At 42.4% G+C, this 17,191-nt stretch overlaps 1 protein-coding gene across 2 annotated transcripts in view; it reads right to left on the bottom strand.

The window, feature by feature from the left end:
- Window positions 1-7,918, bottom strand: part of FCHO2 (FCH and mu domain containing endocytic adaptor 2) — a 141,425-nt gene extending 133,507 nt beyond the window's left edge. For both annotated transcript variants that reach the window (XM_075541160.1, XM_075541159.1), the window contains exon 1: window positions 7,783-7,918. In XM_075541160.1, the coding sequence (XP_075397275.1) occupies window positions 7,783-7,815 (33 nt within the window). In that variant the 5' untranslated portion in view covers window positions 7,816-7,918. The remainder of the gene's footprint in view (window positions 1-7,782) is intronic.
- Between the last annotated feature and the right edge of the window lie 9,273 nt (window positions 7,919-17,191).

The raw sequence follows: 17,191 nt of genomic DNA, 5'->3' as shown, positions 1-17,191 counted from the left end.
GTCTAAGGAAAACAAATGTGTAGCATAGCCATTCTAATTCCTTTGTCTACCTAATTTAAATAGTTCTGGAAGGTTAGGAACATTTAGGATTAGTGTGTAGGGCTAGAAAAGAACCAAAACATCATATTTTTATCCTCTTCATTTCAATGTTATAAAATCTCCCCTTGAAGCGAACTTATACAGACTAGATTAGTATCAATTTCTCACTATTAAATTGCTATGCTAGCAAGCATGAACACCAGATAACAGTTCCTATTTCCCCCCTTAAAAAAAAAGGCTCACAATAAAGTCTAGTCATATCCAAAATTACTACAAGTTTATAATTTCTTTTTTTTTAAGTTTATAATTTCTATCTATCAAACCTACTTTGAACCAAGTTAGATGAATCTGTAGGCTGTATTTTCATAGCTGGTTGCATGAAAACAATTTGAGCATGACTTACAATTATACTTTAACTTCGTGCATGTTATTTGCTTGTGCATGTGTATATGTATGTATGTATGTATGTATGTAAGTATACACACACATATATTCTGTTTGGAAAGCTAAGAAATTGGTGACAGTGATTGCTTCTGGGGAGATCTTGATGTTTTATTCTCTATTCTCCTTTATCTTTTTTTTTCTCTCCTTTATCTTTTGGAGACTGAACCATGTAAATTCTGCAAACTTCTTAATGTAAGTATATAGGTACATATTTTTTACTATTTCACTAGGTATAAAATGAGCCATTTCAGAAGCAGGAACTGGAATTGCAAGAGCATCAATAAAGAAGAACCATCAGTGGGGCACACGTTCTGATTATTATCTGAAGTGGTGGAGGAACCAGAGGCACCAGAGTTGGCAGCATCAAGATCAAGAGATATAACAGAGACGAGGAAATGAAATGCTGAGTAAAGCCAAGTGCCTTCATGTATGAGGCTGGCTTGAAGAGTGGGGAATCCTTTGGGCATTTATCAATGCTAAGGGAACTTTGTACAACTTGTCCAAGCAGGGCAGAGGTCAAGTAGTCCTGTAGCTGGGTGGCTTAGAACCAGAGAAGGACATGGCTGCTAGCCCGGGTGCGAAAAGGAGCTTGCTGGGGATGAAGAACGTACTCTTAATATTTTCTGAACCTGTGGTAACCTGTTAACTTCCCAATAAAGTCACACAATTAAGAGTGTTGTCTTGAGTTCTAATTGTGGTCATTGTACTAGATTGTCAAACCTAGCAGAGTGTTGTCTTGAGTTCTAATTGTGGTCATTGCACTAGATTGTCAAACCTAGCAGAGAAGTTGAGTGTTGTGGGAGGAACAGCTGGTGTCAGAATAGGATACAGAGGGACAGAGGGTGGAGGCATGTCTGACTTCTGCCTCACAGGAATCACTTGGCCACATGTAGAGTTGGATTTCTCCTTCCCACTAATTAAGTAGGTGGGACTCACGTGTGACCTTCATGCCAATTCCTCTATTAGGAAATTTAACATAATAAAAAGACCATCTATAGTCTGGATCTTTATAGCCAGGGTACAGTGGTGAGAGTTCAGCTCAGTCTCAGAAACCCTACGGAGCAGTTCTGCTTTGCCATATAGGGTTGTGAGTCAGAACTGACTTAATGGCACATAGCATTAACAACAATTAAATTTCTAAAGGTGCTGCTGTTGTCGGTGCCAATAAGTTGGCTTTGCCTCACAGTGACCCTACGTACAACAAAAGGAAAGCACGCACAATCCTCACAGCTGTAGACTCTGTGTCCATCCAGCTCACTGAGGGGCTTCCTCTTTTTCACTGGCCCTCAACTTCACCAAGTGCGATGTCCAAACACGCCTAAAGTACATGCGCTGAAGTCTCACCGCCCTCACTTCTCAGCGCATCCCGGCTACTTCCTCCAAGGTATATTTTTTGATTCTTCTGGCAGTTCAAGGCACTTTCAACATTCTTCACTAACACCATGATTCAAATGCATTCATTTTTCCGCAGTCTGCCCTATTCATTGTCCAGTTTTCACATGCATATGAAGCAATCAAAAATAGTACAGCTTGGAATTTCTAAAGATGCTGTTTTTAATTTTCATATGGGTAAATAACTCCGATGAGTGAATGGGGGTGGGGGGCTTTTAGTCTTTCTCTAAATGCCAGTTACCATCAAGCCAATTTCAACTAAATTTAGATTAGATACACAGACAAAAATATAATAATGTTCAGCATTCCAAGCCCTAGTAATAGCAACTACAGATTGTTAAAACCCTTTTAATCCTCCTAAATCAGTGTATACATAAACTGATATATTACCAACTGCTCCATTAAAGTATGACAATACCAGTGAAATGAGTAAGCAAATAGAAAGGAGACTTCTATACAGGTTAGTCAGAGAAATCAGGACAAGCTTCAGGAAAAAAAAGTTCTTAAGCTCATTGTTACTTGTTTATTTCTTAATTTTTTTGATCGGATATGCTATTATTGTTAGCTGCCTAGACCTGCTCCACCATCACGATCGACTGGACAACAGTGAGCCACTCTCTGTGGACTGTTGGGTTTACATGGGCTACTTTCCAAAAACACATCACCAGGCTTTTCTTTCTAGCTCATCTTAGACAGGAAGCTCCACTGACAGCTGGTCAGCATCAGAGCAACAAGCAATCCTCCACCAAGAGCTATGTGGTGGCAGCACTTGAGGTGCTCTGAGGAGAAACAGAGTCTGGTCTCCTGTAGGCAAGGATTCCATCACTGAACCACCAATGTCCAAGGGAGACAATCTAACAGTCATCTAACTAAAATGGTATAGAAGCCTGGTGACAAAATGGGTGAAGATGTCAGTGCATTCTCAATGATGTATGCTAAAGAACACCGGGTGTCTTTTCAGGATGTTTCCTACCCTGAAGATGCCTGGTGTCTTCAGAGAGCTGTAGAAGCATTCCATTTTGTTGTAATTCTCCTTTTCCCTGCGCTTTTTGAAATATATCAAAAAATCAAAAACCACTGCCAGAGTCGATGATGTCAACTCACAGCAACCCTACATGGCAGAGGAGAACTGATCCATAGAGTTTCTGAGACGAAATTTTTATGGGAGCAGACAGCTTCATATTCCTTGTAGAGAGCAGATGGTGGTTGAACTGGTGAGCTTGTGGCTAGCAGCCAAAGGTTAAGCCACTGCATCATCAGGGACCCACATGGGTGTGTGTATACATACACACGTAAATGCTAGGGGCTTTAACAAATTCATGAAAAAGTCTATTATCTTTAAATTGCATTTTCCACAAACTTCCTGAAGGCTCCTCATACACACACATACAAAGATTGGTATTATTACCAAAAACGTGCCTTATAAGAGTAAATTCAAGCACTGTGCTTACGTATCTTTTATCCTTAATAAGCATCCCCTATGAAATCTATTCCTTTTTAATTCATAAATTAAATAATTGGGCCTTTATAAAAACACAAAGCAAGTTTAATTACTATAGTACAAAGCTGATGCAGCTAATCTCAAAAATATAATACCTTATTTAAATTGCATAATCTTTTAAAGAGCTAGGAATTTGTTTATACATGAAAGGCAATGTATGGTTTTCCAACAAAGTTGTTTTTGTGTCCCATTTTATTAAAAAATAAAAGTTTTCAGCTTAATTACCAATGGCACAATACTTTTAACAAAAATTAATTATATGCAACATGACACTTGTTGGGTAAGAAATGTTTAATACATTTTTTTCGGAGTATAAAATTTAAGATTTGCAACAACATATAGCTTTTAAAAACACTACAGTTTTTCTATAGTTTTAAGAAAAAAATAGTTTATAGGTAAGAATTCCTTTAAATTATGTTTTCAAGAAAAAGGCAAGATGTACTGTTTTTAAAGTGTTAGGGAGGAAGTTGAATGATTATAATTTTCCTCTAACAAATAAATGCACAATGAAAAGGCTTGTGTATATAGGGAGGAAGGAGTGGAATTAATAGATTTGGTTACAAACCTAAAGTTAAGGGTTCCCATTACTTCACTTTCTCAATTTCATTTCATTTTTACAATCAGACTTCAAACATTCAAACTTAAAAGTGAAATACTGAAAATCTTTTTATTTTAAGGATTGTTTTACAATTTATCCCTAAACATGTAATTTTAGGGTATTTTTAAGAGATACCTAGCAGGCAGTATGCAGTAAGTGCCTAGATTTTCCTAGTTCATTTTGCCCTCCTTTGCAACTTTCTTAACTAATTTACAACCATCAGCCTCAATGCAGCTAATCTCAAAAAAATAATACCTTATTTAAATTAAAATGCAGTTTATTTTACTCTGTGTACTCAAATTCTGTTCTAATAGTTAGAGGAAATGAAGGCAAATGCTGAAATTTTAGTCACAGTTAAGGAATTGAAGTTTATTCTTGTTTCTTTACTAGTAAGAACAAGGACGCACAAATTGCATCAAAATGTTCAGGTATGCATTATTTCTAATAGTCAAAATATAAAACAAGACTACTCTCAAAGACCAATTACCAAAAACAAAACATAATTTTAAAATGTTAAGAAACCATTTAGAATCAAATTAGCAAAGTTAAAAGCACACTAATGAATAAAAAATGTAAAACGTTTATAAGAATGTCAATCTTTCTTGTAAATAAACTTTATAAATGTTTGTTTTTAATTGCCATTGTAATACCTAGTGGCTAAATGGTCAAACTGATCCTAAAGTTCATACAGAAATGTCAGGGTCCCTGAATTGCCAAAACCATCTTAAAAATGATGAACAAGGTTGGGAAAACTTACTACGAAGCTACAATAATCAAAACAGTGTGGTACTGCAATGAAATGGCACTGAAAAATAAACCCTCATTTATGATCAAAACTGATTTTTAATGAAGATACCAATACAATTCAAAATACATCAGGGAGGAGGAAGGAAGGAGTCTTTTCAATAAATGGTGCTGGGTCAACTGGATAGCCACATGCAAAAGAATAGTTATACTCTTTTCTTGGCACTATACAAAATTAATTTCAATTAGATCATAAACCTAAATCCAAGAACTAAAACACATAAAAGAAAACAGAGGAGTACATTTTTATAATCTTTTAATTAGACAAAAGCTTTAATCTACGACACCAAAAGCACAAGTGAAATCTATCTATCTGGGATCAAGTTGTTAACAGCAACTAAAAGATTAGCTAGGAAACTTATATGGCAGTGAGTTTATTTTATCAGGGGAAGTACAGTTCAGAGAAGGATGAGAATGGTTACACAATCAAAAGCATGTAATCCAGAGGTTCTCAACCTGTGGGTCATGACCCCTTAGGGGGTGCAATGACCTTTTCATAGGGGTTGCCTAGGACCATCGGAAAACACATATTTTATAATATATAATCACATATTGTTTTGTGATTAATCATTGTGCTTTAATGATCTTCGATTTGTAACAATGAAAATACATCCTGCGTATCAGATATTTACATTGTGATTCATAACAGTAGCAAAATTACAGCTATGAATTAGAAATTAAAATAATTTTATGATCAGGGGTCACCACATGAGGAACTGTATTCAAGGGTCGCGCATTAGGAAGGTTGAGAACCACTGATATAATCAATGTCACTGAATTGGACAAGCAGAGCTTGTTGGTCTATGTTGTATTCTGTATGTACTATATTCTCAACAACAGCACACTAAATTTACTCAAAATTAAGAACACGTGGGCCTCAAAAAACACCATCAAAAAAGTGAAACAATCCACAAAATAAGAAAATATTTGCAAATCACATTACCGGAAACTTGTATACAGATTATGTTTTAAAAACTTACAAAACAATAGCAGAAAGACAAATAAGTTAAAATATGGGCAATCTGAATAGATATTTCCCCAAAGAAGACATACAGACAGGCAATAAACAAAAAGCCAAACTCACTGCCATCAAGCCCATTTCAACTCATAGCAACTTATCACTCACTCACTGCCAAGGAGTCATTTCCAACCCCCCCTGACCGGATGGCGCAGAGTAGCACCGCCTCTGTGATTTCCCAGACTAACTCTTTACTGGAGTAGAAAGACGAGGCTTTCTCCTGCAGAGTGGTTGATGGTGGTGGCTTTGAACTGCTGACCTTGAGGTTAGCAACCCAATTCATAACCACTATGCCACCAGGGCTCCCTAATAGTCCTAAGAGCATATGAAAAGATGCTCAACTATAAATCTTAACTACCATGGCACGCTCACTAAGACATGAAAAAGGCTAGCACCCTCAGACATTTCTGGTGGAATTATAAAATGGCAGCCACTTAATAGTTGGGCAGTTCTTAAAAATATTCTTAAAATATAAAACCGGGCCCCTCAAAGAAAAGCATACACCCACATTAAAATTTAGAATTGTTCCCAACATTGTTCACAGCAGTCAAAATGTGGAAATAAGCCAAATGTCTACCCACCTGTGAATGGATACATAAAAGGTGACACAGTGGAATATAACTCGACTATAAAAAAGAATTAAGTGCTGCTTCGTGCTATAGCATGAACCTTGGAAACATGCTCAGTGAAAGAAGTCAACCACAAAGGGAATACTATGAGGTTCCTCTTATATGAAACGTCCCTGTGTACGGTGAAAGAATATAGACCAGCGGTTGCCCGCAGGCTAGGTTAAGAACTAGGAAGCAGGTACTGGATTTCTCTCTGGGATGATAAAATTGTCCTAAAATTGATGGCACATAACTTTGTGAATATATTTTTTTAAAATCATTGTATCGTACACTTTGAATGGGTTTATTGGTACATGAACGACAGCTCAATAAAACGGTAAAACACACACATAAATAAAAAAACAAAAACCCTAATGCCTACCTAGTGTTTATGTTGCTGTGGAAAACAAGTAACATTTAAAAGTCAAGACGCTCAGAAGTAAGGATTTGGGATACGTCCCTTACTCTCGGAAAGATTACTCCCTTAAATATGTCTAAACCTTAAATAAAATGGGAGGACTACTTCCAACTGTCAGAACAGAAAAATAGGAGCCGTCCCTGATCGCCGAGTAAACATGCTACTTTCGTGTACATGGCTGAACTGTACTTCCCATGACCGCAAACAATAACTGCAAGAAAGCAGTGCCCGGGGAGGGTGCACTGCTGCGTTAAGAAGCGGGGTGTGGGAAGAACGAGGAAGGGCAAAGAGCACGGGAGACCAGGGGAAATCGTGGTGCCCTTAAGCCCGCGCAGTCCGACTGCATGAAATTCAACTCGGACACCCGCTTTGTGAACAGGCCCAAAGGCAGATCCTGGGCGCCGGCCGCCGCGCTGAGCCGCGAGGCCGAGAGGAAGTGCCGCTCCAGCCCAGCCCCGCACGGGATCCCGTGTGGAAATGGTGGGGGGCGCGGGCAGAAGATGGGGGCCTGTGGCGACCAGGCGGCGGGTCGCCCGCGCCCGGCGCTCCCCGGCAGCGCGCAGCGGGCGGCGGTCGCGTCGCCCGCCGGTCGTTAGCGTCCCGGCCGCCGCACACACCCCTCGCGCGGCGCGCCCGGTGCCCGGAGCCTCCGGCGGGGCCGCGTTCCGCCTCCCGCCCCATCCGGCGCTTTGTCCTGAGCCCCGGCGGCCGGCGGCCGGCGGCCCCGCGGCGCCCACGCCGCGGGCGGAGGGGCAGCGCTGACAGCGCCCGTGCCCAGGGCAGCGTGCCCCGGCGTCCCGATCGACCGGCGACCGGCAGCCGGCCGGGACCCCGGGGAAGGCGGTCGGAGAACCCTCGTTCTCCCGGCCGGCGGAGCGGCCCCAAGCGCACACAGGCCCACCTCAGGCACCGAAAGTCTCCGACGCCGAAACGCACCCCATTTCCAATACCGTTTCTTACCCAAAAATTCTCGACGAAATGCGCCATGACCATCGTGCCGCCGCGCTGCTGTTCGCGTCCGCGCCCGCGCCCGCCCGCCGGTCCGCCCCAGGGTAAACACGGGCCCGGCCCCCACGGCGCCCCCGCCTTTCGCCGCCGCCGCCGCCGCCTTCGTGGTGACCGGCCCGCACCCTCCAGGGCGCATGCGCCACCTAGCGGCCGTCGCCGCCCGGCGACACCCTGGCCGGCTCCTCGCTGCACGCATGCGCCCTGATAGCTACTCCCGGCTCTCGGTGCCTGCCTCAGCCCCGGGTTTGGGCGCGGCTAGATTTGAGTATTCTCTAGGGAATGGTGGCAAACCGGGTCCCTAAGGAGTCCCCAAGGAGACTGCCCTCGCCTCCTGCGGTATGACGGAAACTGTCTAGGAAGGAACGAAGTTCCGTGGAGTGCCGCCGACTGTCGGCCTCCCGTTTTCCCTTCACAAGACTCGCGCCCCTTCCTGTGGCCTTCGGGGATCTCCGACCGATCAAAGTTGAGGCGTGCTGACACGGAGGAAATCTGGCCTCGGGCCACTCGAGGTGACGCCGAGAAACTAGAGGTCAACACGGTGCTTCTGCTTGACCGGGAATCCAGAACTGAGAACCTAAACATAACTTCCCGAGGCCGGAAAAGGAGGGAACGCCCAGCGTCGCCTGAGCGCCACCAGGAGCAGCCCGAGTCCCTGATCCCTGGACGGCCTGGAGCAAGCCAGCTTAGGGCAGGGAGGGGACCTAGCGAATTCCCCTGACCCGGGCAGTTTTTCCCAGGTCCCGTTCAGGAATTTTGCGCGTGTATAACAAAACCCTGGTTCTCCTAGCAACTTGTACATTTTGGGAAAAAAAACAAACAGCAAGTTTGAACTTGCCTCGCGCAATCTCAGAGAAACGAAATCCTCTTCCCACGCCTTGCTTGCCAAAGGCTAAAAACAAAAAAGCTGAACTCTAGTAGAGGTCTCGCCTTCACTGTCACCAGGTCATTTGCCAAAGGTGAGGGAAAGACTGGTTCTATGATAAAACAGGATAAAAATCGGCAGTTCTGGAAGCCAAAGCCCACAAAAAAGATTCAGTGGGCCTTTTACGATAGAGTCGCACAGGACCACATCAAAGATCTTGTCACTTTATATGCTCATGTATTAGCCGAGTTTTTTTCAGCACATTGTTAATGCAGTTTGTGGGGTAAAATGAGGTGCTTCTGCTGATACTTAGTTCAGCTTATACTCCAGTATATAAGGTAGTAAACACTATAATACTATTTCATCCTTCAGAGGAAATTCCTTTTATCCTCAAACGTAAACAGCATGCAGTGTCTTTAACGCAGACATATTCCTCCCAGCTAGACTAATAAGCAGTATCATGAGAAAAGATGAAAGTTGTCAAGGACTTCATTTTTCTTGGAACCACAAGCAACAACTGATACGCAGTCAATTATCGTATATACTCGTGGATAAATCAAGTTTTTCAGCACATTTTTTATGCTGAAAAATCCCTCCTCAGCTTGTACTCGAGTGAAGGTCCCACTGATTTACCTGTTCTCCGGTGCAGTGCGACTGGTCTCAGGTCTCTCCCGCTCATCTGCAGATGCCTGCACCCTCTGTGGGTGGTCTGATGACGCTAGTATCACCACTCTTTTCTCCTGCACACGGGCAGCTTCGGTGTTGAGCCGTACTGGGCAAGAACCTGCCCGCTTCTGTGTACTAGTACCTGGGGCACACCACAACCTTGTCAGATGAATGCCGATGCGGCCACTCTTCTCCAGGGCTGTGACCAATGATGTAGACTACAGTCTTACTCGAGCTTTGTCATGCCTCCTTGCACTGCCCAAGCATTGCTGAATACAAGTACCGGTACATCTCTGGTCCTGGATATGCAGTACATTTATTTACAGTACTTATTCTGCTATATTTTATTTTCTTATTAATCTCTCTCTGGACCCAGTGTTGACTATGCTTGCTTAGAGCAACCTGTGTTAGGGCTCATAATATACACTCTGCATTGTGTACTCACTGTGTTACTGCATGCGTTGCATTAGCACCTCCCCTACATATGAGGTAACGCTGCATATGCAGGAACACAGTGCGTTCACAGTGCAGCATGTATAGTATGACACAGGCTAACACAGGCTGCTCTTTGCAAACACAGTCATGTCATCACATTCTGGAATATTATAGAACCAAACTCTGCAAACCCTGAATTACTGTCAGCTCCCTTGGTGATCCAACATGTTTTGGGTCTCGTGGTGTCTTTTGAGTACGATTCTTTTGGGGGGATCTGTTTTCTGTGATGAAGTCTATCTGTCTTGCTGCATTCTATTGCCAATTGATTTTACTTGTTTATATGTATAGTTTTTACTGTAAATTGACTTATTTTAAGAACTATAACTAGGACTTATTTTTGCAGTAGGGCTTACAGTATATGAGAATTCAATCGCTATGGTACGGCATTCTTTTTCAAAGTCTTTTTTTTTAAATCCTGTTAGAAAATGGATCCCAATACTTCTAATCCTGGACCAAAACAAAAACACAAGTCACACAAAGCTGGTTTCAAACTGAAGTTTGGGTCAAGAGCAGAAGAAAGCAATAACAGTATTGCAAGTAGAGAATTTTGTGTTGATGAAAAACAAGTAAGGAAGTGGCAGAAAATGAAAGCTGACTTGGAAAAGATTCCAAAGGCAAAAAAAGCTCAATGTGATTTAACAACTTCATATGGGACTCTAGAGACTAAATTTCATAAAAGGGTTATGGAGTGTCATCAAACGGTTACTGCGTAACACACGGGAATTCACTTTCATGCACACCAAATGGCTAAAGACAACAAATTAAAAGCACCAGGCATTGAAAATTTTGTTGTATCAGCAGGTTGGTGTACCTACTTCATGAATAGGTTTGCCCTATGTTTGCGGCAAAGAGCAAAGATTTCACAGAAGTTGCCAAAAGACCTTGATGAAAAAATGATGTAGTTCCATTCATTTATTATAAAACAAAGAAGGATCCATAACTATGATCTGGGAGATATTGGGAATATGGATGAAACATCTATGACCTTTGATCTTCCAAGAAACAGAATTGTGGCAAGTTTGGGAGACAAAAGTACTATTTTACTCAGAACCACAGGAAATGAAAAATAACATTTCACAGTCGTTCTGTCATGTTTGGCTAATAAAGACCTTGTCTAAAAAGTTCAAATTCCCACCACAATTTACAGTACACACACATATTAAAGGCTGGATGGATGAAGACGGAACAAAAAATTTGCTGGAAGAAATTTGGAACAGACAACCAGGAGCAGCCTTAAAGAAAAAACCATCATTGCTAATTTGGGATACCAGTATGTTCAAAGCCTACACATTAAAAAATTGGCAAAGTCTTCTTAAGTTACTTTGGCCGTTATTCCAAGTGGGCTTATATCTGTATTGCAGTTCCTAGATGTGTGTTTAAATGAACTTTTCAAAGACCGTGTGTGAAAGATGTGGCATGAATGGATGTCATTTGGTAAAGCCCAAATGACAAAAGTTAGAAATCTCATGAAGCCCAACATAGAATTGATAGCAAAGTGGGTTCGTGATGCATGGGAAGAGATTCCAGGGACCTGGTGCAACGCGCCTTCAAGAAATGTGGCATTAGCAATGCTGTGGATGGCAGTGAAGACAGCGCTTTGTATGAGAACGACAGCAGTGATGGTGATGACTGCGAACTCGGTGATGATGACCATGTCTATGCTGATAACCTCACACCAGCTAAAGCTGAAGCTCTGTTTGGACACACAGGTGAGGAGGGGGAATCCAGTTTTGAAGGATTTTAACTCTTGTGTTTTAGCTTGATTGCTGATTGAGCTAAGGTTTTTGTATTTTTTAAGTTATTGTTGATACCATGTTGTTTTTGTTGACCCTCTTTGCCACTTAGAGCTGGGTTACTGTTTTTCTTTGAAATACTCAAAAACATTTAACCTATTGATGCCTCAATTAATGTAATTTTATTGGTATCTATTTTTATTTTGAAATTTACCAGTAGCGCTGCATTTCCAACCCTAGGCTTATACTTGAGTCAATAAGTTTTCCCAGTTTTTGTGGTAAGCTTAGACGCCTAGGCTTATATTATACTTGAGTACATACAGTACTTAATATGGCCTGTCTAGCCATAATCCCCCTGGTGAGGTATTGGAAACTCTAGCCTCTACGCCAGTGGTTATAATCCCCTTTTGGAGGGAATTCTGTTAGGCTAATGGGCAGGACTACGGCAGGGTCCACCAAAGTAGAGAATGTGCTGTACGCTATGCTTTATGGAGTGTGCACTATGTTCTGTGGAGAGTCCCCACACTTTGTTTCCTAGGGGGTATTGTCTACAGCAAATGAAAACCACAGCTCCATCAGTTGTTTGTTTGTATGTCAACAGCCTTTTGTAACTGAACTGCACAGAAGCCACAAGACCTGGCTTTTGACTTCTGGATATTTTCCCTTTGTGCCTTGGCCTGACATCCGGTCCTTGGGATTTGAGGTGTGATTTATCACCCGACCTGATTTTACCAGCTTCCTTAGCTTTGTGGAGAGGAGGATCTACCAGACAAGTATCTGAAGTTCAGATTTGAGACATACCGGTATCCACAACCATATGAGCCGTTTCCTTAATGCTTTGTGAGTTTTGTGAGACGTTGCAGCAAATTGCAAAACCCTGTGTGATGTGAGGGACTACACATAAGGGAGGAGTGGTGGCTGATGTCAGGGATAATGGAGTGGTATAGCATTTTGGAAAAAAATAGACATTTCAGACATATTTCATCTCCACCACCTTGGGACTCGTTTTATTAATTTTTCTAAAAGAAGTTATCTTCACAATACTCATGGAAGCAGCTGTCAGAAAATCAAATGACATGAAAGTGAGCAAATCTGCCTTACCAGGTCTCTTTAAAGAGGGATAGGAAATATCCAGCCTGAGGCCTGTCTAACTCAAACCCTCTGCCATCAAATCAGTACTGACTCCGAATGACCCTGTAGGACAGGGCAGACCTGCCCCTGGGAGTTTCCGAGACGAACTTTATGGAAGGAGAAAGCCCCATCTTTCTTCCATAGAGCGACTGGTGAGCAGCTGGTGGTTCCTTAACAGTGAACCTTGTGGCTGGCAACCCAACATGAACCCATATGTCACTATGCCTCCAAGGCCTATTTAAGGCTCGGGAAATCATCAATACCAGCTAACATCACACAAGTCACCAAAGAAAAGTCGTTCCCACCAGCACGTTAGGGGTGAGTTCATGAAATATTTCACCAATATGGCCTGAGAATGATTTTTTTAAAGGGGGGAACCCCTACTTTAATATATAAAAGAGGAAAGGGTCTTCATTTTGAGGACCAAGGTATACCTGACCCATCATGATTGTTTCAATTACATTTGTGCTTCTGAAAGCTGAACGATGAATGAATAAGGAAAAACAGAGAAGAACTAGTACATTGCATTTTGGTGTTGGGGACCAATAGAGAAGATACCAGGGAATGCCAAAAGAACAAACACATTTGACTTGGAAGAAATTCAATCAGAATGTTCCTTACAAACTAGGATATCAAGACTTCATCTGACATCCTTTGAAGGACCAGGGCCTAGAAAAGAACACTAAGCTTTATGGGGAGTCAGTGGAGGGTGGAAAGGCCCTCAATGAGGGGGATTGGCGCAGTGGTTGCAACAATGGACTCGTACCCAGGGATGATGTTGAGGGGGGCACAAGACCAGCCAGAGTCTCAGTCTGTTGTGCATAGGGTTGCTATGAGTGGGGGCCACAGCAGTAACAACATACCACCAACACATACCAATACACACATTCATTTAAAACAATGATTCTGCCATACATGATCTGATGCTGAACACTGGCGCAATACAATTTTTAAACCATTTTATTGAGGGCTCATACAACTCTTATCACAATCCATATGTACATCAATTGTATAAAACACACTTGTACATTCGTTTCCCTCATCATTCTCAAGCATTTGCTTTCCTCTTGGGTTCTTGGAATCAGCTCATTTTTCTCCCCCCCCCCTGCTCCCCCTGCATTATAATTCATAACCCTAAAAACTTTCCTCATGACCAACACCGTCCACTCCCAGACTCACTCTTGACTTCCCATCTCTGCCATATGTCCTCTAAATAAAAGATAGCTTCCAAGTGGGGGACGTTTGGAGGGTATTGCTAATGTTATAGATTGAATTTTAACCCCCCCCCCCAAAAATGGGTGTTGGATCTCCTTATCTCTATATTCCCATTGTCTTTGTCCTGTTAAATGAAGCAGTATTAGTGTAGGGTGTATCTTGTGTCCATCTCTTTTGAGACATTAAATAGATTAAGCAAGCAAGCAGAGTGAGCAGCGATAGTGTAAACATGCTCAGCCACAGGGAGATCTCCCAAGAAACAAGGACCTTCCTTTAGAGCAAACAGAGTGGGAAAGGCTCCCCCTTAAGCCAGCACCCTGAATTTGGACTTCCAGCTTCCTCAACTGTGACATAAGAAGAAACCCATGCCTGGAGAAGGGCATCGTGCTTGGTAGAGGGACAGCAAAACAGAGGAAGCTCCTCAACGAGATGGATTGACGCAGAGGCTCAGCAATGGGCTCAAGCACAGGAACAATCGTGAGGATGGCGCAGTGCCAGGCAGTGTTTCCTTCTGTTGTGCATGGGCTTGGCACCAACTGGATGACACTTAACAACAACAAACTGAAACAATGAATGTTTGTTAAAACCAAGCACGTGTGGTATTTCTGTTCATAGCAGCGCTAGATAACTAAGCAAGGCACTATCAGAGAGAGACTGCTTTGGAATTCAGACAGAATTTGAGCAGCAAAGTGCTTAGGTAAGAATACTACTTGACTTGTCAAAGGCTTCCTCTCAACTTGAACGTTGATAGATTCTTGCACAGAGTATTGTTCCCTAGTGGCGTCCCCTCTCTGTCCCAACTTTAGCGGGTCGGTGGTAGGATTCTCGTTTTCTTTTGGCAACATATCTTAATTGACATTGCACATGAGGTCGCCGTGCATTAGAACTAACTCGTCAGCAACTCCTTACAACAGGGCCCAATCTGTGGTTCCAACACCTACCAAAAATATCCACAGCAGTCACTTCCATTTGTACCCTCACCTCTGCTCTCATCTGTATTAGGCCGTGCCTCACACAAAGGTAAGTATTGTGTGGCTATCAGGTATTTTCAAGTCTGCTGTTTAAATGGTGGGACTTCATAGAAAACATTGGTTGGGTGACTAAATGTCTGGAGTAAGGGTGTAGTAAAGAAGAGAGTGGGTAGTCTCAGCTAGCTTCTATCATGCACATATTCTCTGGCAAAGCATAGATAAGGCCCTGAGGGGGAGCTCACCCAGGTGCCACATGATATTTGTGCCACACACACTTCGTCTTTGCTTATCCAAACACACTTTAAAATGAATAAAATGGACACACACAACAGCAGTGTTCAAACTCACTGCCTATAATAGGCACCCGAGAATGTTCAGTGAAAGGATGAATGACTGAGCCTCCCTTAGAGATGTTAAATTAGATGAAACCTTGGATATGTCTTAATTCCATTCCTCGTTTACTCGTATCCTTAATTGGTACTACATTATAGAACCTATAAAGAAATTCATCATTTTCCAAAAGAAATTCACATATTTCCAAAAGAATTCCTTTGGGCTTGAGTATAATTTTTAGAAGGACAAAAAGTACCTTTGGTCATAACATAAAATTGGAATAATAAGATTTGAGATTTGTCTCTAATAGATTTCCTATAAGGAAGGGGTCCCTAAGGAATTTGACCTTCGACTTGTGGGTGTTCCCACCTCCAGGTCCTTTTCCTTGCAGGACCTTTCACCGATCACACCTACTGCCAGCGTGCTGGTTTCCAGGCATGCTGTCCCTCCCCGTTAAACCCTGCTCCAAGCATCTACATCACGAACTGGTGAACTATCACTTGACAGAAGTGAATGGTACCAAAGATGAGAGTCAAGTACTACAAAGTAACATAAGGCTTTATTCTCTGGCCTACACAATACGATTTTGAGGCTGACCGGTCTTAGGCAAGGCACCCTGAGAACTTCCCCTTTTCGTGGCTTCTTTTGATCTCCTCCCATTTCCAACCCTGCGTCCACAGCCCACAGCACATTAACTGACATTTAGTCCCAAGAGCCACTTCCTCAGAACTTCACTTCCAACTGGTTGCCTTCCAGAAGAGCTCTCTCTAAAGTAAGACACATCTTCCCATGTTCTTTTCAACATGATTTTGCAAATGTTCTCCCATTGGTTACCCAAAGAGGAGTGGCTGAGGAGAAGGGCTTGTACACCCCTCATTCCCTGCTACTTTCTTCAAGCAACAGTCTCAGAGGCGACAGTCGTCCTCTTGCACCTGACAAGAACAAATGGAAACAACTGAGCTGCATTTAAAAGTAGAAGAAAAATAGGCAGATCCCGGAGGTTTGGTGTCTTTTTTTCCCCCCCTAATGCTCAATTGCAGTGTATTGAAAGCAAAGCTTTATGCTAAACAGAAAGAAAAGCAAAAATGTAGCAGATGGTACCCAGGCAGCCTGCTGTGGGAGGTTGAGGAGGCAGAAACATGTTGATCAGCCCCTAGAATAGCGCTGACCATCACTCTCCGCACACTCTTCTCCGTTCAGGGCTGCTCACCATGTGGACCTTTCTTCTACCTTCAGTGGACCTAAGATTGACAATGATGCCCTCTGGCTTCACGTCTTCTACCAGATGCGCTTTGCCAAGGACTGTCTGAGAGACACTAGGCTTTCTCTTCCTATCCTTTCCTTTTTTAAAGAGAGTTTTATTGTCAAAATAATAATAATAAATTTAAATTTTTTGAAGCGTTTTATTGTATGGGGGAACAGGGAGGGAGGGGGAAAATGAGGAGCTGATGCCAGGGGCTCAAGTGGAAAGCAGATGTTTTGAGAATGATGATGGTAAAAAATGTGAAAATGTGCTTGACACGATGGATGTATATATGGAGTGTGATAAGCGCTGTACAAGCCCCCAATAAAATGATTTTTTAAAGAGTTTTATTGTCATTTTAATCCACACGTCATACAATTCAATAGTTCAATATCAAGAAGAATTGTACAATCATTACCACAATCAATTTTAGAATATATTCTTTTTTTCCCCCATGGTTAAATTGACTTTAAGGTGAATTTTGTAATCACAATCAGTTCTAGTGTCCCCTCCCCTTTTCCCCATTCATGGTTTATTCCCCAAATCCCTTTACCCTCCCTATCTCCCACCTCCCACCTCCCACCCCTACATCCCCCATAAGCCCTTCTATCAGTTATTGTCTCTATGCATACACTCCTGTGCTTTACAAACTGAAAAACCCAACAGAAACAGTAAAAAACAAAAATGAAATAAAGTGGTAAAGATAATAATA

The sequence above is a fragment of the Tenrec ecaudatus genome, chromosome 2, assembly GCF_050624435.1.
Source record: "Tenrec ecaudatus isolate mTenEca1 chromosome 2, mTenEca1.hap1, whole genome shotgun sequence".
Classification (NCBI taxonomy): domain Eukaryota; kingdom Metazoa; phylum Chordata; class Mammalia; order Afrosoricida; family Tenrecidae; genus Tenrec; species Tenrec ecaudatus.
This window is presented reverse-complemented; position numbering and strand designations above follow the sequence as displayed.